The 22,883-nt window shown below is 42.2% G+C and overlaps 1 protein-coding gene across 6 annotated transcripts in view; it reads left to right on the forward strand.

Moving 5' to 3' along the window:
* The window catches only part of LOC144595968 (mitogen-activated protein kinase kinase kinase 20-like), a 109,153-nt gene that overhangs the window by 32,284 nt on the left and 53,986 nt on the right, over positions 1-22,883 (forward strand). For all 6 annotated transcript variants that reach the window (XM_078403961.1, XM_078403963.1, XM_078403964.1 and 3 more), the window contains exons 8-10: positions 5,969-6,055; positions 10,359-10,433; positions 13,437-13,543. In XM_078403961.1, coding sequence (XP_078260087.1) covers positions 5,969-6,055; positions 10,359-10,433; positions 13,437-13,543 — 269 coding nt within the window. The remainder of the gene's footprint in view (positions 1-5,968; positions 6,056-10,358; positions 10,434-13,436; positions 13,544-22,883) is intronic.

Here is a 22,883-nt window from a genome sequence, read left to right on the forward strand (position 1 = left end):
GTCGCATCCACGGATGACAGGTGTCCGACGTTGGGGGAGACCGGCCTCAGCGTGCTGGAGTGCACCAGGCGCTGCCGCCTGACATCCACGAGCATGGAATGCGCCCGCAGGAAGTCGGCGCCCAGCAGCGGCTGGGAAACATCGGCAATGATGAACCGCCACGTGAACCAGCTGTCGCCGAAGTTAAGGGCGAGCTGGCAGACCCCGTAAGTGTTGATGGGGCTACCGTTCGCCGCAGTGAGGAGGGGGCCGCGTTTGCCCGTATGGATATCGGCGGTGGAAGGAGGTAGGACGCTCACCTCTGCTCCAGTGTCGACGAGGAACCGACCCCCGGTGCGGCGATCCCGAGCGAACACGCGATGGATCTGGCCGGCCGCCGAAGGGATCACTGACGGCCGGCCCTTGCGTTTCCCGGAAAGGCACAGGGTAGGCGACATTGCTTGGCGTTCGGTCCCCAACGACGGTGATAATAACACCAGCCCCCTTTGCTGGTGTACGGTGGTGGTGCAGACTGGGATGCCCACCAGCGACCTCCGGTGGTCTCCAGCGATATCGGAGGTGGTGCTGCTTGGGCCGACCACCAGCGACCTCTGGTGGCGGGGTGCCCGATGGCGGCCGGATTTCGCCGCGGGGGTCGCCCTGAAACGGGGTCGACGGCGGCCCCAGCTTGCTGTTGGCCTTCCGACGCCGCGGAAAAGACGGCTAGGGCTTCCAGGTTCTCCCGACGGGACATCCATATTTGATCAGCGCGCTTGCCCAGCCGCTGCGTGTCGGTGAAGGGGTCCTCAGCGAGCTGAGAACGGAGGTCGACGGGGAGCTGCCGCAGGTAGGCCTGCTTGAATAAGAAACAGGGCGGGCGGTTGCCCTTAAGGGCGAGCATGTCCTCCAGAAGGGCCGACGGCCGTCGGTCCCCGAGCCCCCCCTGGCTCATAACTCGAGTTGCCCTCTCGGCGTCGCTGAGGCCGAACCTCCTGATAAGGAGTTCTTTAAGGCCCTTATATTTGTCATCCGCGGGGGGGTCATTAAGGTAAGGCTTTACTCGCCTTGCTGTCGCCTGGTCCAGGGCGCCGACGACATAAAAGTACTTCGTCAAGTCGACGGTTACCCCTCGCACAGCAAACTGTGCCTCTGCCTGCTGAAACCAGACCTCAGGCTCTTCGGTCCACAGGGTCGGGAGTTTGAGGGAGACGGCATCGAGGTCGGCAGGACCGGGTTGCACATCAACGTTCGACATCACTACGTGTGATGTCCGTCGAGGTCACCAATGTAGTGGCCTGGCGGAGGCCAGAGAAAAGGCAAGACGCCAGGCAGTTTTTAGTAAGATTCTTTTATTAGGCTGCGAGCTCCAGCCCACAGCGTAGTTCCCCTAGGGATGAGCCACGCCTCCCCCTGGTCTGGCTTTTAACCCCTTACGCCTGTCCGTCACGTAACGAGGGGGCTGACCCAAGGAGTGGCCTGATCCGCCACACTGTCAATATTTTTAGTCTCTGACAAGCAAAACTTTCAAAATGTACTCATCACATCTAGGTTTCGCTCTGCAAATACATGCTTTCAAATATGCTTTAACGCTGCAAGAATCCTGAATGTGCAGTTTTCACATTTAGAAATTGAGCTAAATTAGGCACAAAACCAATAGCTAAAACCCTAAACCTTTTGGCCTCAAGATTTAGGTTCTAACTTGGAAATTTTGTCACAGATTGAGCTCAAAACTTTGTTAGCTTCAATTTTAAGCATCATCTATTATCTGGTTGGAGCCAGTGGAATTTAGTAGCGACATGAAACCTCATTTTTTATAAAAGTTCACTTAAAATTATACTGTTTAATATGTTTAAGTATGATAACTTAGCACAGTTTATGAAAATTGGGGGCAAGGGGTTTATCAACATTAACAAATCCGATGGGGTACAGTCCAAAACTTATAAGAAACAAGTGTTTAGAAAACTGAAACTGACTTTCTGACAAATCAAAAAACGTTTGATTGGATCTATTCTGGATATTTTACCATCAGCCTAAATCTACCTTCTCTGGTACTAATGATAGTGCTATAGAGAGATGCAGCATAGAAACAGACCCTTCTGCTGTTAATTCCATGCCAACTAAACATAGCACAAAAAGTAAGGAAATTTGTGTTTGGTAGATTATTTCTTTGTTGTAACAATGCTTCTTGGCAATAAATCTTATACCGTTGGAGAGCCTGTTTATTTCCCTTTTAAATGGTGCCACATTTGTAAGGAACATGCATTTGTGGGATGAGCAGCAGAGCTGAGTATATGGGTTGCGCCCATGAAAAATGTGCCAAATCTTCTCTGCCAATGCCAAACAGCTTATTCTGCTGTTACTATTGACTCTTGTTTTGAGTTTCTGGTACCCCCAGGTGCTGACAATCAGGTGCCTGATTGGCACCTAATTGGCAGCATCTGTGAGCATGGGCCCTGCTACAGTAGTCAGTAGGTGTCTGCTCCAAGAATCGGCATGCCACGTTTGACTGATCTGGATAGGGCCCGTGCGATAGGGCAACTTCAAGCTGGTGTTCCGCAAAACCAAGTTGCGGCATTATTTGGAGTGAGCCCTAGTACCATCTCCAAAGTGAAGGCCAAGTTCCATATAACGGGGGATGTCAGAGACAGGCTGCGAAGTGGGGTTCCCAAGAAGACGACACCCGAAGAAGACCGTTTCCTCACCCTGTCAGCACTTAGGAACCGTAGGCTGTCTTCTACAGATTTGCAGTCAAGGTTTGCAGGACGATATGGCCGACGGCTCTCTGCCCAGACAATTCGGAACAGACTGCACGCAGCCGATCTCCGGTCTCATAGGGCTGCCAGGAGGCCTGCCATGACTGCCTTTCACCGTCAGGCCCGTTTGCGCTGGTGTCGGCAACACGTGCACTGGAACCTGAACATGTGGAGGAACGTTATGTTCAGCGATGAGTCCAGATTCTGCCTACGGCAGTTGGATCATAGGGTCAAAGTGTGGAGAAGACGTGGAGAACGCTATGCTGATTGCTGCACCGATAGAGTAACATCTTTTGGTGGAGGCTGTGTGATGGTGTGGGGCGGCATCTCCCTCACTGGAAAAACGAGGCTTGTCATCATTGGAGACAATCTCAATGCAGAGAGATATCGAGATGAGATTCTGCAACCAGTGGCAATCCCATATTTCCACAGTCTGGGACCGAACTCTATCCTCCAAGATGACAATGCTCGCCCCCACAGAGGAGGGTTTCTCAGAGTCTACCTCCAGAATTTGGGAGTGGAGAGGATGGAATGGCCTGCCAGCAGTCCTGACCTCAACCCCATTGAACACTTGTGGGATCAGCTTGGGCGTGCTGTTCGTGCCAGAGTGACCAACACAACCACGTTGGCTGACTTGCGACAAATGCTGGTTGAAGAATGGGATACCATCCCACAACAGTGTGTGACCAGGCTGGTGACCAGCATGAGGAGGAGGTGCCAGGCTGTTGTGGCTGTGTATGGTTCTTCCACACGCTACTGAGGCTCCTGTTTATTAAATGAATAAATTGTTAAATTGCCAATATGTCTTGTTTCTTCAGACTTCAATCATCCAATCCACCAAACAACACCGAACAAGAGTCAATGGCAGAATAAGCTGTTTGGCATTGGCAGAGAAGATTTGGCAGATTTTTCATGGGCGCAACCCACATACTCAGCTCTGCTGCTCATCCCACAAATGCATGTTCCTTACAAATGTGGCACCATTTAAAAGGGAAATAAACAGGCTTTCCAACGGTATAAGATTTATTGCCAAGAAGCATTGTTACAACAAAGAAATATTCTACCAAACACAAATTTCCTTACTTTTTGTGCTATGTTTATAAACTACCCATTTACACTAACACTAAGTTTATCCCATTTTATTTTCCCCACACTCCCATTGACTACCCCCGTTGATTCTACTACTGGAGCAATTTATCGTAGTTAAGAAACCTCTCAATCTCCACCTATTTGGAGGATGGCGGCGCTGCCCAGCAGCTGCGCCTTACTGGTAGTCCGTTTGTCTTTTGTGTTTTTTGTCTTAATTGTAGTGTTTAGATGTGATGTAGTGTTTTTTTGTGGTTGTGTACAATGTGTGGGGGAACTGTAAAATTGTCCCTTCTGAACAGTGACCCGACCTTTTTTCTGGGTGGTGTCTCCGTTCCCGCTGCGGCCTACCATCGGCCAAACACTTGAAGCTGATGGCCTCCAGCTGGGACCACCTGGGCTCTGGTTCGCAGAGCCCGCGGACTGTACTCACCATCTGCGGAGCTGGCTGCCTTCGGAGGCTATGGTGGTGCTGCGAGAGCGGCTGCGACTCGCCTTCGGAGGCTCCGGAGGCTTCTTCGGCCGCAGGCCGCGTGGATATCACAAGCTCGCAGACCCCTGGGTGGGGGTCGACATCGGGAGCTCCGGCAGCGGCAGCGTCTTCGCCTGCCCCGGATCGCGGGGCTTGGGTCGGCCCGCTGCAGACCTTTCACCGTCCGGCGCGGCCTGAACTAGGCCGCGGGATTTTTCTCTGCCCGGCGGGGGCTTCAATGTCGGGAGCCCCGACCACCCCGGCGTGCAGCGGCAGCGCCTTCACCCGCTGAATCGCGGGACTTGGGTCGGTCCGGTGCGGACCTTTCATCGTCTGGCGCGGCCTGGAACGTGGCAACTTTAACAGCCTGACGGCGGGAGAAGACGGCAGGGGAAGAGAAAAGACATTCTGGCCTTCCATCACAGTGAGGAGGTGACTGGAGGAGACTCACTGTGATGGATGTTTCTTCTTTTTTTGTTTTGTGTTGGTTTGTGATTGTGTGTGTTATTGCTTATTTTTATTGCTCTTACTGTTGGACTGGGTAACTGAATTTCGTCCAAAAGACTTGCTTTTTTGGATGACAATAAAGGATATTCTATTCTATTTGTGATTTGGGAGGAAACCCATGTGGTCCTAGGAAGAGCGTGTAACTACACGCAGAGGTTACTAAGGTCAGGTTTGAACCTGGGTCTCGAACTGTGGGGCTGCCACCCTACTAGCTGTGCATTGTGTCGTCCATGGGTTGCATTAATAACTGTCAACATTCAGATTGCAATCGGATATGTGATTGAAGGGTTAGGACAAATGTGAATTTTACTTAAATTGTGAGTAAACCTTGAACAGGCTATTTTAACACAAAGAAACCTCATGGTATAATTGGTAGTTACAAAAAATGTATTCAGAATTTTTAATTTTTTGGCTCAAATTAGTTCTGCCTATATATATATTCATTCGCTTTTGCTTTTATTCTGGATGGTATTTCTGTAATTTTGCCTCTTTAAATCTATAATTTGTTTGTCTTCAACTTAATGAATGCAACAAATAAATTTACTTTGTTGAACTTTAATTTTCAAGTTATCCTCTAGTCCTGGGATTGAATTCCACAACTTCACAGTTCAATGCAAATCAGGAACTTTCACCCGCAAACTAATTTTGCGCACATATTCTAACACCGCAGAATCCAAGAGTATCCAAAATAAAGAACAACACAGCACAGGGAGGCTGTCATTCTACATTGCTTTGAATCTTTTGAGGAGCTATTTGGTTAGTCCTACTACACTATTTCTTACAACGATGCAGTTTTTAAGTATCTCCTCGAGTATTTATCCAATATCCTTTCGAATTTTACTTTTGAGCGGATGGATGCAAATTGCCAGACAGTATATCATAAGTATGGTAAATTGTGTTGAGATCAGTCTTCTGGAGATCATAACTTGATTAACTTCTAGGTGATTTTATGAAATAGATATACCTTAAAGAAAGCTCTTTGCAATATCTATATTCATATCAAAACGTGTTTCACCTGTTTTATTTTCATACTTGAAATGAAAAGCTCTTTCTGCAAGGATCACACTGGTAAATTGGTAACCACACCGAAGATGGCATTACTAGGTGTTTGTATAAATAGAAAATGTATTGTTAAGTTTACACACACGTTAAGAGGCTCACTTTTTTTCAGGTTCTTTGGGAAATGCTAACACGTGAGATTCCTTTTAAAGGCCTCGAAGGCCTACAGGTGGCCTGGCTAGTTGTGGAAAAAAATGAGGTATAGTATATTCTTTTTAAATTATCTTTAAATTATTTTTCATGCTTTTTAATAGATGTTTTTACTGGTTTAAGTGCTTGACATGTGCATTGCCACTGGTGAAGACTGCCAGTGGCCTTTTTCCGCGCTGTGTGGCTCTTGGGCTCTGCTATCTGATGGAGTTTGAAATTCTGAGGCCATGTGGGTTTCTACTGGGTACTTCAGTTTCTTCTCGAATCCAGGAGTTGTGTGCTAGGATCATTATTGTCTATAAATTAGCGTTTAGTTTAGGTCAGTGGCACAAGAATCTAAAGGGGAAATGAGAGAGTAAGGAATGGAAGCTACATAATTGCCATACTGGAAGCTGACCAAGGACTGATGGGCCGAACTGTCTCCTTCTGTACTGTAATAATTAGGTAAAAGCTCTACAGTCCTGTCTCATTGATTGTCAGCGGTGAGAACATTAAGAAACTGTCGGGAGATGGTGATTTCCTAAACATCTTCATTCACAAATGTGGAGCCCAATACTTGAGTGTGAAAAGTATGAAACTGATCTGGAACTGGAAGTGCCAAATCCCACCAACTGATTCTTGCATTGGGTCTTGCAATATGCTCCATGAAAAAATAGCCCCAAAATGTTTTGGGCTGTAGTGCGAGCTGTGTTCCAAAATTAAGCATGTGGCTTTCCATTGAAGGAACACAAAAAAACACCACTAACACAACATGTTTATTGCTCCCATTTTGGCCTGCTAAATATCAACCAAATGAAAGCACATTTTTTAATAGTACTATCACAAATCTGATTGATGTTTTTGAAGATGGGACCAAAAAGGTTGACGAGACTAGAGTTGTAAACATTGTATGCAAGGATTTCAGCAAGGCATTTGACAAGGTTCTGTGTGGTAGGCTGCTCTGGAAGGTTAGATCTCATGGGATCCAATGAGAGCCAGCTGACTGTAGAAAATTGGCTTTGTGGCAGGAAGCAGAGGGTGATGGTGGAATTTGTTTATCGGAGTGGAGGCCAGTGACAAGTGCTGTGCCTCAGGGTTTGGCGTTAGGCCCATTGCTGTTTTTCATCTATATCAATGATTTGGATGAGGACATACAAGGCATGATTAGTAAGTTTGCAGATGACACTAAAGTAGGTGGTATTGTAGATAGCAAGGATGGTTGTCAAAAATTGCAGCAGAATCTTGATCGATTGGGCGGGTCGGCTGAGAAATGGTTAATGAAATTTAATTCAGAGAAACGCGAGGTATTGCGGCGTTTTGGGAAGTTTCACCAGGGCAGGACCTACACAGTGAATGGCAGGGTTCTGGGGAGTGTTGTAGAGCGGAGGGATCGAGGAGTACAGGCTCTTAGCTCCTTGAAAATGGCTTTGCGGGTAGATAGGGTGGTCAAGCAGGCTTTCAGCACATTCATCAATCAGAGTATTGAGTGAAGAAGTTGGGAGGTCATGTTACAGTTGTACAAAAGATTGGTAAGGCCACATTTAGAGTATTGTGTTCAGTTTTGGTCACCCTGTTATAGGAAAGATGTTGTTAAACTGGATAGGATGCAGAGAAGATTTACGAGGATGTTGCCAGGATTCGAATGCCTGAGCTAGAGGGAGAGGTTGAGCAGGCTAGGACTTTATTCCTTGACACACAGGAGGATGAGGGGTGATCTTAGAGAGTCTTTTACTTAAGAGTAGGGGAATCAAGAACCGGAAGACATAGGTTTAAGATGAAGGGGGAAAACTTAATAGGAACCCGAAGAGCAACTTTTTTTACAAATAGGGCGGTAGCTTTATGGAACGATCTGCCAGAGGAGGTAGTTGAGGCAGGTACTATCACGTGTTTAAAAAACATTTGGACATGTACATGAATAGGATAAGTTTAAAGAGGTATGGGACAAATGCAGATAGATAGAACTAATGTAGATGGGGCATGTTGGTCAAGCGGGCAGAACGGCCTGTTTCCACGCTGTATTACTCTATGACTCTCTGAGTCTAAGAAGCTTTTACCATTAACCTAGTACACCAATGCATAATTTAGATTTTACCAGGATTACTTATTCCCAAATGTGTTTTCAGCCTTAGTTCAAACTTGGACGTGAGCTGAATTATAGGTGAGTTGAGAATGTTTGTCCTTGAAGTCAGCTGGCAACCTACTAAGAAGAGCTAGTAAAACCAGAAACACTGAATTTTTGAGAAAAACTGTTCAGTGGATGAAGTCATACGTGGCTCAAAGAAAGATGGTTGTTCATGGGCAGTTATCTTGATCCAGTTTAAGCTTTCAGTCAACATGGGACCGTTGTTCACTGCCATATTCAGCCCCAGATTAATATTATCTGCAACATTTCAGTCCCTCTATCATCCATGTCACATTTTCTATCCCAATAATTTATGAGCAGAGGATCCAATAGTTGAATGTAAATCTGCACGGACAGTCACCATTGCTACTTACCTCGGATTATAAAGACAGAATAATGATCCATCATAAAAACAGTAAAACTCAGGGCTATTAATTAACATGTAGCTCTGTGGAAGAGTGACCACTGGATATATTAACCCATATCTTTTTAGCTGACCTTTAAATATCCTTACTTACTTAATTTTGAGTTATTTGCAGTTATTTTTCTTTCAATGGCTGATTCCTTTTGCAGTCTTATACAGGTTTCCACTTGGATTTTTGTTAAATAAAACAAGGCTCATTATTTACTAATTTAGATGTTACTTCTGAAGTACTAAGTATCATGAAAAATTTGGATATTTGATCAGATGTTCAAAATAGATGCTAAAATGCATGGAATCAGTCAAAGGTGATGACATTATTATTGGAATTGATCATTGTACTTCAGTAATTGAATTAAAAGTTAAAATTATGAAAGCCAATTTCTCTCCCTTTAACTCTTTTCTACATCTTTCCTCCACTACTATCCCCCTCCCCCCCAACTTGCATGACTTGTGCCTAATGTGAATCCATGCAGGCTGTAGCACATATTGACATTTGGTTTGTTTTGCAGTAACAGATTTCAAGTGAGATTGTGTGCAGAGCATTAGGCATTTTGTTGTTCAGTTGAAGACTAAAGGAAATTAATTTCCACATGAAAACATTGTAGCTGAGCAACTTGTCTCGGTTAGTTTCTTTTGATCAGTTTTGTGCAGAGGAAAATGTGTACATTCCTTCCAGTGCCGCCTTATCACTGCAACTATTGGGCAAGAAATACTGAAGCCTGAAGTCCCATCGGGTTCTTAAACCGACCTGCACAGTCTAATCCTACCTCGGCAATGGAACACCACAAACCACCTGATGCATGAACATGGATTTATTTTCTAATTGTGTATTTTTACACTATTGTCTTGTTTTTTTCCCACTTTCTCTTTCTTTCCACTGTTTTGTGGAATTTATATGCAATTCTTGTTTTATGCGTTCTCTACATCTATGTGTCTGTAATGCTGCTGTAAGACTTCTATTGTACCTTTATCTCACTGTATCTGTGCTTTTGACAATAAACTCACTTGACTGGGAAAAAAAAAATAGACTTGTTGAAGAGAACTGTGAGTCAACTTATAGAGAACATCAGTAACTGAATCCAGGAAAATATTTAATACAGAAACCGCTATTGAACAACTTTGAGAGTGGAATGGGGAAAATAATATTTCTATGACTCTGAATCTTTGACATGCAAGTGGCAACATCCCAATTTTGAACTTTAGCCAGTGTGCACTGAAGATATTTTGAACTATTGGGAGTGTCAGATCCCATGTCCATGTCCATGTCTACGGGCTAACTACTTAAGACTGAGACAAGGAGAAATTTCTGCTCGCAGTGAGTCGCAAATCTTTGAAATTGTCTATCTATGAACTGATTTCTGAGTAATTCATTATATTCAAATCTGAGAGAGAGAGAAAGGGAGAGAGGGAGGGAGTTAGAAAAAGAAAGAACTTAAAGGAATATCAAATAGCAGAGCAACGAGAGGGAGGCAAGATGCTCCGTTCCTGCCTTTTCCTACTATTTCTCTACTCTAGGTACAAATATGATTACAAATATTGGTTCCTATTAGGTACCATGGAAAAATCAGCCAAGTTATTTGGTCTTTATTAGTCTTCAGTGAATCTCTCTAAATGTCGCACTAGTTGATTTCAGGTGTGCACACAAGACAATTTAGTAATATTTCTCTCAGCATTTGGCAAGTTCTGAAAACATTCATGGTTAAATGAAAAACTACATGGTTGCAGGCACCATATCACAACCAGGAGGGAAAGCACTGGCTTGTGTGAATGTATTTTGGATATTTTCTTACACTCTCATTTGTTAATGCATTGCTTTTCTTATTTCAGAGGTTGACCATTCCAAGGAGCTGTCCTGCCAGTTTTGCAGAAATACTGCATCAGTGTTGGGAAACAGATCCCAGAGTAAGTACTGAGGTGATTCTTATCATGAGGTGCTTTTGACGGGTAGAGTTGGTTGAGGGTGGTCTTTGCTGTAGGGCACCTCCTCAACCTGTGGTGTTATCCAGTGCATTTAGTGAAGGTTTTGGAAACATTTTTACATGGATTGCAAAAGCTGTCACCAGTCTCCATTTGTCCATATATTCTATTAATAAAAAATATAAAACTTAAACCAGTGGTCATGGATCGCAGTTCAAGAATCCTGTCTTGTGACCAGATGTCAAATGGGGGGGGGTTGCATTCCTAGAAAAAAGTTGATTCTGCGATTTTCCTTAATGCAAAGCCGTATTATCTGTGCAGATGTCTAGAAACGCATATTGAAAGAATGCGATGATTTACTTACTGTTAGCATAAACTCTATAAAAACAAACTTGATTTCTTATCTCATATTTCTGGGTAATAATTTGTGAATTCTGAAAGGATGAGTTTTGGTTACGCATACGACTGTAATGCAGGGGTTGCCTGTTTTAAAGATTTAATTGCAAAGTACTATAGTATGTCCACTTTCATCTATTCCTTCAGTTTGTAAGTGTCTCACAAATGTAAACAAATTGATCACTTGTAACTATTATGATTCTCCCTGCAGGCTGAACCACCTAATGTAACATTACAAATTGTGAGCCAGAACAATGAACTGTATAAAAGTAAAGGGCCTGTCCCAGTTTGGCGATTTTTAAGGCGAGTGTCGGCGACTAGGCTGTCGTCGCACGGTTGCCGGGGTGTCGCGGGCGGGCATGGTCGTGAGTAGTCTCCAATGAGTCGTAGCTGTTCTTGGGTCATCGCGGAAATTTCTCTGTTCGAAATTTTTTGGCGACAGCTGGCTTGATGCCAATAATCGTAGCTTGTATCCTGTCGTGGGCGCTGTCGTAGGTTGTCGCCAGGTGACTTTGGTTGTCGCTGGTGCTGATCCTTCTTTTATAAGAATTTTGTTTGTTTGAATAAAGTAAATTTTGAACATTTTCACCAAAGATTGATGTTTGAAGTTATTGTATTTCAGAGTAGTTTCTCATGGCATTTCTTTCAAATATTTTAATTTCAATTATTTTGACCAATAAAACAAATACAAACACAAGCATGGCACTGCATTGAAAAGCGAACTCTTTTCATTTATTTTGACATTGCACTGCATTGGGTCTCTTCAGGGACAAGGGCTTCAACCACACAGACCTCTTCTTGGGCTTCTTCTTCCCCATTCTTCTTGTCTTTCTGTCTTGCAGAATTTTAAGCATGAGGGCCGCAGCAAGCAGCAGTGCTTGCATTTGATGTAAGAGCAATGTCATCATATGTTGCTTCCTGGTAGTCATGATGCTCAATGATCGGAGACCCTACCCAAACCCATTTTTGCGCCAAAATTACGTGAAATGGCTACCCCCGTTGTCATCAGTTGTGACCTGACAGGGTCGTAGGTTGTCGAGGGTGGAGGTAGGTTGACTTCGGTTATCGTAGCTTGTCGTAGGTGGACGTCCTAGGTCGTGACGAATGGGTCGCCGCTTGTCGGCAGCTTGCCGTTGCCTAGGTGCTAGGTTGTCGTAGCTTGTCGTAGGGGGAGTCGTAGACATTGTCGTAGGGTTAAAAAAATCGAAGGTTTTTCGGCGATCTGCTACGACTTTGACAGTCGCCGGCAGTCGCCTTAAAAATCAGAGAAGTGGGACAGGCCCTTTAATCAGATAAAACAATGTTACTTTCAAATGCGTGCCTCTTTTATGAGCTGTTGTTTACCACAATAAATGTTTCAAATTGCAGTCTAAATTCATATTCTTCATATATTGTGGCTGCATGAAAAATAGGAAGCTGTTTTGAGATTGCTGGTCTGCTTTCCTGTGCATGTTTGCTGCACAGTGATGTCACCCTGGGTCTTTGTTTCTGTCAGTTTCTAATTGGGCAGCTTGCCATATCAGCAGTATGCCACATCTTGAAGCTGCCACCATCCTTCTCAAGGCCAATATTACTAAATAGAATTGTACACTTCCCTCCTGTAGAAATACAATCAGCATCAATTATCTGAAAAATCAAGTGCCATTCTTGCAGACAATTGCTAACAAGATCTTTGGCATTTAGTGGCATTAGTGTTCTCTTGATGCTGTCGTGGATGTTGTGACTTGCTTTTATTAGGCCAGAAGTGTAGCCAGCAAATTCTGGCAGCAGCTTGCAAGAAGGACAAAACACCGGTCTACAGCTTTCAGAATAATGAAGGTCATATTTATGAGTGCAACTGCTAACAGGAGAGTGTGCATTTACCATCAACTGTGCTCTTTTAACATAAAAAGATCCATAGAACCTTTGAACTCAGTGGACATTGCCAAGGAAATTATAAACCTCTGATATTCTGCATTTGCAGCTTTTATATTTACCAGATGACAGTTGAAGCAAATTGTGTTTCTGGCATATCCATATAGAAAATGTAGTACAGATAAGAAATGAATTAACGTTCTAGCATTGGTCACTGTTATTGATACGATTAAAAAGCACAGCTGGAATTATTTTGATTCATCTGTAAACAGCGTTGAAAATAGTATATTTCCATAGTAAAGCCTTTTCCATTTGTTCTTAGTACCTTTCTAATACATATTAATGATCAGCATAATCCCAAATCTGTTTGAACCTCCATTATATTTGTTCTCGCTGTTTAAACAATACATCTGCTTTGGTCCAAAATAGATTACTTCACTCTGACCTTCTCCGAAATCCATCTGCTATAGTTTTGCCTACTCATTTAATTTATCCATGTGGGATGAATAAAGGATTATTATTATTAATGTTATACTTTATTTTAACAGTACTTCTTATACCATCATTGGTATGAAGCATTATAATCGCTGTTTGGATATTTCAATCAGGTCAATGGATTTGCCCCAAATGTTGCTGTCCTGCATCTTTCATTTAAACTAAACTTCTGGAAGACATTATACTGAATAAGAAATAATTTGATTATAGCGTTAATATGTGCGTGTTTTTTGATTTCTATAGGAAAGGCCAAATTTCAAGCAGATCTTGAGGTCCCTTGAGGTTATGTCCCATGACAGCAAACTTCCAGACCAGTGCAACTCCTTCTTGCACAACAAGGCTCAGTGGAGGTAGGCATGTATCCTGATTTAGTATGTAAAATATGTGGCTTATTCTATAAATATTTTAAATGTTGGGGTGAAATATAGAAGGTGGTGCAATATCAGATTTGGATTTTTATTTTCATTGATATGAGGTAAGGAGAGCAGCACACAAAGACTAGCAAACACTCAGGGCCGGGATAAAATGGCATTGGAAGATCCATAGAGCAAAAGATTACATTTTGCACTAGTTTCTAATGTAGCAGAAAAGGTGAGTTTGCCTCCTTTATATTTATGATGTGCTGTCAGCAATTGGAGTGCTGAACACTCCTGTGAGGCATGTATTTTCAATATAAAAAAACATTACCTTGCAATTGTATAACCTAAATAAGTAACATTACTAAGTAATTTGTCTTTTTTGTGGATATAATCAGTTTATTTAAAATCATATCATTTTTTTCATTCAACAATTCCAAATCATCTTTCCATTTTTTATTATGTTTGCCACTATTAATGGCTATTGGGACGAACTAGTGAGCACAGCAGATAATTGTCTTGAATGCTGAAAAGTTATTACTACTTTGTGATAAGCCTAGATTTTTTTATTGTTTAATGTATAATTAACTTGGTTATAGTCCAAAGAATTCCATAATACATAGTGGGGCACAAACTATAAATACAATATTAGGATTCATTTACAGTTGACAGTTATGTATCAATAAAGTTAATAAGCCTACCAGTAGTGAGTTCTGTTTCTCATGACTAAAACATAGTTTGCTAGTGTTGTTGAAGCACTGCTCATGCAGGCAAATAGAGATTATTCCATCATACTTTTCTCTTGCGTTTTGTTGATGGTAAAAAGGTATTGTAATGTAAATAATCATTCATAGAGTCTAAGCCTCCAATTTCCTATTCATGGTGGCTGATCCAGTTTAATAATCTGGACGAAAGGTTATTGACCTCCAACAACCATGTTATCCTTCATGCAAAGAATAACTCCAACCAGATGAATATTTTTTTCCTTCAGATTTACCAGCCCTCTGTACCTTGGTGATTCAGGTGTTTGGCCAGACGAATGTTGTCAGCGACCCAGTGTCACCATGCTGTCGGGCAGTGCATTCTGGGTACTTGCCCCCCCAGTCTGGGTGAAGAAGGTCTCACTTATGTCCTCTCTAAATCTCTTCCCCGTTACTGAAACTATCTTCTCCAGTTTTATCTACTTCAAATATGGGGAAAAGTTTCTTGCAGTCTACCCTATCTGTACCCCTCGTAATTTTACATGTTGAGCCATGAGGTTGAAGATTGTGGTGGTGCACATTTCCACTACTGCCAATAAATAATATTGATACATGGAGACCAGGTTTTGATCTGGCTGAATATAAGAAAATAACTGCAGATGCTGGTACAAATCGATTTATTCACAAAATGCTGGAGTAACTCAGCAGGTCAGGCAGCATCTCGGGAGAGAAGGAATGGGTGACGTTTCGGGTCGAGACCCTTCTTCAGATCTGGCTGAGTCTGCTCTAAGCCATACAGCATGATTGTGAATATCCCTGTTTGAAGACAGGACCATCTCTCTAAATACAATGCACTGGTCACTTTTCCAGTGCAGTCATGGACGAATGTATCTTCAATAGATAGATTGGTGAGGATGAGGTTAAGTAGTTTTGCCTTTGTGTTTATTTACTCACTACCTGCAGTGCATGGAATATGGCAGCACTCAGTCAGTCAGTAGTAGTGCTACCAAGACACTTTTGATGATGAGTGATGGAAATCCTTAATCATCAAATGTTCTGTGCATTTGTTACTTTGTTCTTCCATATATTCTTCAGCTATGGAAGAATATCCATTGATAATGTGGAAGAAATTGCCTTGCCTATGTTTGAAGTCAATAGAGAGGATTCCAAGGGTTATACTCTTCCACCTGTAGACCATTATAAAATCTCCACCCCTTGGGTCTATCCTGCAAGTAGGACAGAATGTACACAGGAACTGGCATGTATAGAGTTAAGGAGAGATACAGACCATTAGGCCAAATTCAGCAATGTTGGCCAACTTGCCTCACTATGCTGATCCCACTTGCATGTGCAACATGATCAAAGATTATATTCATTCTTGAGTCTATAAAAAAAAATTTTATTAGGTCAGCAGAAGGTAAAGAACCCTTCTTCACGGATGAGATATGGTAATGCAACCAGGTGCAAATTGTGAATTGTTTAAGTCATTTGTGGCTGAAGTCTTTGGATTAAATGGCATAGAAACAGCCTTGTGGCTCAATTGGTCCATGCCGGGCAAGGTGCCCACGACCTAATTCCAGTCGCCTTTAAATCTTTCCTTTTTCCCTTAAACATATGCCATCTAGTTTTAGAAACCTCTACCTTTGGAAAAAAACTTTGACGATTCATTTTATCGATGGCCTTTTGTAATTTTATAGACATCTATAAGGTCACCCCTCAGCCTTCAATGCTCCAGGGAATAAAAATAATATCCTTTCCAACCTCCTTATAGCCCCAGGAACAGTGCTGTGCTCATAAAACTTGTTTGCATCATTTCCATTTTAATGACATACTTCATATAACTGGGTGACCAAAATGGTACAAAATACTCCAAATGTGGCCGTACAAAAGTCTTGGAGAGTTGTAAAAGATGCCATTCCAGCTCAATGCCTTGACCCATAAATGCAGGCATGCAAAAAGCTTTCTCTATTACCCTGCCCACCTTCATGGAACTATGTACCTACACCCCTAGAACTCTGTTCTACAACACTCCCCAGGGCAGTACCATTTACTATGTAAGTCGTATCCTGTTCCAAAAAAGAGGTCCTTCTGCGGTTGTATAGGGCCCTAGTGTGACCGCACCTGGAGTACTGTGTGCAGTTTTGGTCTCCAAATTTGAGGAAGGACATGCTTGCTATTGAGGGCGTGCAGCGTAGGTTTACTAGGTTACTTCCCGGAATGGCAGGAAGACATTGTCATATGTTGAAAGACTGGAGCGGCTAGGCTTGTATGCACTGGAATTTAGAAGGATGAGAGGGGATCTTATCGAAACATATAAGATTATTAAGGGGTTGGACACGTTAGAGGCAGGAAACATGTTCCCAATGTTGGGGGAGTCCAGAACCAGGGGCCACAGTTTAAGAATAAGTGGTCGGCCATTTAGAACGGAGATGAGGAAAACCTTTTTCAGTCAGAGAGTTGTAAATCTGTGGAATTCACTGCCTCAGAAGGTCAATTCTCTGAATGCATTCAAGAGAGAGCTAGATAGAGCTCTTAAGGATAGCAGAGTCAGGGGGTATGGGGTGAAGGCAGGAACGGGGTACTAATTGAGAATGATCAGCCATGATCACATTGAATTGTGGTGCTGGCTCGAAGGGCCGAATGGCCGACTCCTGCACCTATTGTCTATTGTTACTCCAGCATTATGTCTTTTTTTGTTATATAACTATACAACTAGTTATTTGCTGGGTTGATTTGCTAGGTCATTTCAGAGATCTTCTGTGATGTAATAGGGTGAAACGGGGAAGGATGCCAGATGTACTTCCCTGAAGGACATTGGGGTCGTCGTTACTAATATTAGTCACGTTTCAGATTCGCATTAACTTCTCCCTCAACAGAAACTACAGGAGCTGCTGAATATATCCATTGTTGAAAACAAAATAATAATTGCATGTACTGGAAGTCTGAAATAAAAGTAGAACATGCTGTAAACACTCATAAGAGTGCATCTGTGAAAAGGGAAAATTAGTTAAATTTTCACATCCAAGACCTTTATCAGAATCAGAAAGATGATAAAATAGTATATGCAGCAGTTTCTGTTATTATTTTGTATTTCCATTATCAGCAGTGCTTGCTTTTAGATTTTTAAGACAGGTCTTGGAAACATATTTAACAGCTGTAATTTGAACTATCATTTTGGATTGTTAGTCAAAGCCTGCTAATTTATCGTCTGTATCTGAGATAGTGGAAGGTGGATGTCACTTACTGATTTTGATGGAAGATCCATGAATGGAAGATCGATCATAAATTATTGAGAGAAACAAAATTAATAGTCAAGGACAATAGTTCTGATGAAGGATCACGGACCCAAATGTTGACTGCTTCTCTTTCGGCGGAAGGTGCATGATGTGCTGAGTTTTTTCCATTATTTTTTGTTTTGGATTTGGATTTCCACCATCTGCAGTTTTTTTGGGATTTTCAAACATAGCACAAATACAATGATGATTGAAATGTAAAGAAAACAAGAAATTAATACTAGAATCTTTGGAAAAGGGTTTTTTGACCCATTTATGGTGTGCTCTAAATAATCCCCTCTTTGGAAATTTGTTGCACAGAAGGTTTTTTGACCCATTTATGGTGTGCTCAAAATAATCCCGTCTGTAGGCCTATGGATTGAGACTCTTCAGATACGCATCCAGGCACTTTTCAAAATGCAGTGAAAGTTTCCAGTGTCCATCCACTCTCTGGAAGAAAGAACATTTCCTCATCACTCCTTTAATTATGAATTACTTTAAATCTATGGCCCTGTCTTTTAATCTCTTAATACAGGGAAATGGTTTCCCATTTGCTCAGGATAGGCCTCTCTAACCTCTTGATACTTTAATTAAGTCTCCCTTCTACATCCTTTCTCCCAAAGAAAACAGTCCTATCCTATCCAATCCTTATGGCTTGATTTTTTTCTGCTACTGGCAAACTCCTCTTAAATTTCCTCTGATCCCTCTCCACTGAAATCACATCTTTCCTGTAATGTTGTGACTAGAAATATATGTAATACTAAAACTATGCCGAACTAACAAGTATTGTGTGATAGTCGTCACATTATCTTGTGCTCTATGCACCAATCAATGAAGGAAAATGCACATTTTAACTACTTTATCTGCTGCCTTTAAGAATTTGTGGTCATGCACTCTCAGCTGCCATGTTGCACCTCCCAGATGCATTATCGCACACATCTCTGGATTAAAGTTATTTTTTCACTCAATTGACCAGACAACCTTACTTGCCTCTGAAATCAAAACCTTTCCTCTTCAATATGAAACATAGTTTTTGCATCATCACACTTCCTATCCTTAAGACCAAATCATTATTCTATTTGAAAAAGCAGAAAACCAAATACTGAGCATTATAGAATTCCACTGGTAAAAGCCTTCAGTTATAAAAAGTCCTGTAAATCAATACCCTTTATCTCCTACCTTTGAGACAATTTTAGTTCCAGGTTCCCACTGTCCTTTGTATCTCGTGCACCGTTGCTGTTTAGATCAGCTTTCCCTGCAGGATCTTAACAAAAGATTCACTGAAATCCATGTGGATTAAATCAAGCTTATTGCTTTCATCAACTCATTTTCAACTGCTTGAAAAATTCAGTCATTTAATGGAGGATTCATTTGTTAGTCATTTAAATAAAATGTTAAGATATTGCTGGGTCTGTGATTAGTTAGCTCTGATTATAAATATGTAGGAAGCCAGCAGCAACTTTTTATGGATTGTAGTAAATAAATATTGTTGGAAATGGATTTTACTCCGGTCTATATTGAGTAATTGCCAGTTTTATTCTTGGAAGTGGTGACGTTGATTCAAGACTATGTTCTGACGTAGCATGGCCAAAGTAGAAAAAAAATCTAGACAAAAAAAATGTTCAAGCAAAAATAGAACGCAAATAGATGTAATAAATTCCACAAATATTTTTTAATCAAATTGTAACCTCAAGAAAATCAAGTATGACAGATGTTGACAGAATGGAAAAAGTGAGCATCAGCATGAGGTAGAGCATTATTTTTAAGTGTCACATGAGATCATATAAATAGCATTGATCTCCCCTGAAAACATATTGGCAGTGACTGAGCAGAGGCTAATGAATATTACAAGAGTTACATATTGAAACTGAATACTGTACAATATCTGCATCATGCCTGCTAATATGAAACCTTTTTTTAAAGATAATGCCAGTGCTGAGATGCGGATAATAGTTAAACCAGAAATTCACAACTTTAATTCAAGTTTTAAAATAATAATAGATCCCAAATTATTCTTGTAATGGTTATAACTTAAGAAATGTAGTCCTGTATCAATTAAAAGCTTTAGATAAGAGGCTCATTGGAAGAAACAAAAAGCTCTTTGGATTTAACAAATTAAAATTGATTTAACTGCAATTTGATCCTTAAAGGACTGGTAAAAAACACAACCAAAATATTTTTGAAATATTCTGTCTTTGTGAGCAAGCAGCCTTAAAAATAATGTCTTGTAGTTAAATGTTATTTATAATTGACATGCAAATTAAGCAATTAAGCAACAAATTGATCATTCACTCTTTTGTTTTGCTTGGAAATTTTTCTACCCTCTGACTTGAGCATTTGGAATCCTGCCTGGTCTGACAAGTTTATGCAGTATTTGTCAAGTGATGTTAAAAAGTGCAGAAGGGACAGCTATTTTCCCTTCCCACTTAACACTTTTCTATGACAACCTGATTGAGATCAGAAAGTCCTCTTGTGGCAGGCTGCATTTTATTATTCTAGCAACAAGACTTTGAAAAAGACCTTAATCCTACAGGATTAAGCGAGACAGTGTAATTCTTGAGAAATTGTGGGTAAAGCAGTCATCTGGACAGTACAGATCAATTACTGTACAAACTCTAAACTGAGAGGTTGGTGGGAAATTGAAATTGTAGACACATTCAGCTCAAAATGTATATAAGATGTTGATAGATGTACCAGTACCAAGATAAGATAGTAATAAGGAAATAAAGGAGGAATAATAGAGAGGAAAAGCACATTTGATGGGGCACAGAATGGAGATTAATGAGCAGTCGAGATGTTGATTATGATTGGCAAGGAAGATTAGCAAATGACAAATTTGAGGGATTGTGATAGGTACGGAATACTGACTTTTTTTGTTATATATGCAGAAGTATAGTCCATAGAAATATTTCAGTTATAGAGATGCCACTTGAATGATATGATTTGACACTTAACTAAAAATGGCAGGCTCTTTTAAGTCTGGTGGATTGTTCTTTTCTAAATTCCAACTATTTGCAAGAACTACAGTATAGCTTTCAGTAGAGCAGAATGTAGGAACAATGGGCAGATGACAAACTGCAGTTATCTCATACCATGAATATTCTAAAAAGCAATTATTTGTTTGGTCAACAGTATGCCAGCACCTTACATTTTAATCAGTTCTTTTTATGCAGATGGATTGTAATAATAAATTTAGCAGCAGGAAAAAATAATTATCAAAGCCTTGGATACCAGGGGACAGCCAATTGCTTTCAAATTATGTTCATCTTGAGATTGTTTAGCTCCTATAAAAAGGCAGATTTATGTTGGCACTGAAGAGGGAATGGAGATAGTTTTGTGTAGGACTGCCATAGCAACATGCACAATGCCTAAGGCATAACAAACTAGTTCAGATGTTAAGCGTTTCAAGTTCCAGTCATGATTGGGCATACCAAAACAACGGTCTTCCTCCAAGAAAAATTCTTAATTTCTGTCTGCAGAAGATTCTTGCCTTAATTGCTGGTGGACCTGAAAGGGAATAAACCCTTTTACCAACACCAAAGCACATGTCAGCTCCCCTGTTTAAGTTTCAAAATCTCATCCTCTTCATTGACCTGAACATGCAAGTGGTGCAACTAGTGTTAGAACATGTGTTGTGCACTGTTTGATATCTAGGTTTGACATCTATCTATATACTACTAAAACTCAGATCTTGTATATGAATATATGAATAAATATATATATGAATAAATATATAAATCCCTATATATATATCTGTGATTTCGGCTGATTACGGCAAAACGGTAAACCGTAGCGCCACAATTTTTGCACCGCCTTAATCACACCGCTGGACGCTTGCCGAAAATGAAATTTGTATTTAATTTGGTCGTATATTTTTTAAGTTACAGAGGTTTAAAAGTAAAAACTTTTTTTCTCTCAGTTATTTCGGCTGATTTCAGCAAAAACGGTGAACCGTAGCGCCACGATTTTTGCACCGCCTTAATCACCACGCTGAACGCTGGTGGAAAATGATACTTTTATTTGATTCGGTCGTGTATTCTTTAAGTTACAGAGGTTTTAGTAAAAAAAATTAAAATCCAGCCGTTTTTTCCATGGCCTTCAGCGTGTGACGTCAAAATGCCCATGTGAGAAGAGCTCGCGCAACCCCCCTCCTACTGATTTATTGAAGGCTTTCAGCGTGGTGCGTATGGGCTCCCCTCTCCTCTCTCCCCTTGCTTCTCTCCTCTCTCCCACACCCGGGAGACCCTCTCCCCGCTATCCCCACCCCACCGGACCTTTCACTGATGCGCTCCCCCCCCCCCCCGGACCTTTCACTGATGCGCTCCCCCCCCCCCCGGACCTTTCACTGATGCGCACCCCCCCCCGGACCTTTCACTGATGCGCCCCCCCCCCGGACCTGTTGGTGCTGGGGGCAAGAGAGAGTAGGGGAAAGGGGTGTGCTGGGGAAAGGGGGAGTGGGGAGAGTAAGAGTGTGTCTGGGGGAGAGAGAATGGTGGCGGGGTCTGAGAATGGGGACTGGGGAGGGGGACAACAGGGGTCGTCCGGAGGGGGCTTGGTGGTGGGGGAAAGAGGGGTACTGGGAAAAGGGGAGGTCGTGGGGAAAGGGGGGGTGTGGGGAGAGTAAGATTGGGGTTGGGGGAGGAGAGAATGGGGGGTGTGGGAATGGGCCCAACGGGGCCCTCTTTGCTAGTATATATTAATAAAACTCTCATCTTGTTTGTACGTGTATATATATATATATTTCATTGCATATCTGTCTGTTCCCGAAATACAGCCAAAACAGTACACGATAGCGCAACAATTTTAGGACCACCTTACTCACCTGTGGTTCAAATGGTTGTTATATTTTAAAAGTTTTTCACTTTTTAAACTTTAATAAATCACTTTTTAAACTTTAATAAATCCCTTTTCCATTTGCCCTGCCCGTCAGCCATGTTCGACGTCACAATGGGAGCCCAACGGGTCCACGTGTTCGACGTCACAATGGTAACCCAACGGCTACGCGCCTGCGCAGTTGGGGCCCATTGATCTAATACTTACGTAAGATGGCCGCCAGATCCGCGCGTGCGCAGTTAGGGGGAGTGTTGCCGCTCGGAAGGGTCGGGATCCGCCTGAGTTACGGGAGTGGCGGCCATTGGGGGGGGGGGGGGGTGAGGAGAGCTCTCCTGGTGCTGGCCGCAAGGGGCCGGGATGAGTGGCTCCTGCTCCTCTTTCCACTTGCCCGGCCCCGGGGGAGACTCCCCGGCCGGCAACGGGTCCATGGGTTGTCAGTTGGGCAAGGGTTGCAGGAGAGGTTTGGACCCAACGGGGGTTGCCGGGCCCGCAGGAGAGGTTTGCATGGAGGGTTGCCGGGCCCACAGT

The sequence above is a fragment of the Rhinoraja longicauda genome, chromosome 8, assembly GCF_053455715.1.
Source record: "Rhinoraja longicauda isolate Sanriku21f chromosome 8, sRhiLon1.1, whole genome shotgun sequence".
Classification (NCBI taxonomy): domain Eukaryota; kingdom Metazoa; phylum Chordata; class Chondrichthyes; order Rajiformes; family Arhynchobatidae; genus Rhinoraja; species Rhinoraja longicauda.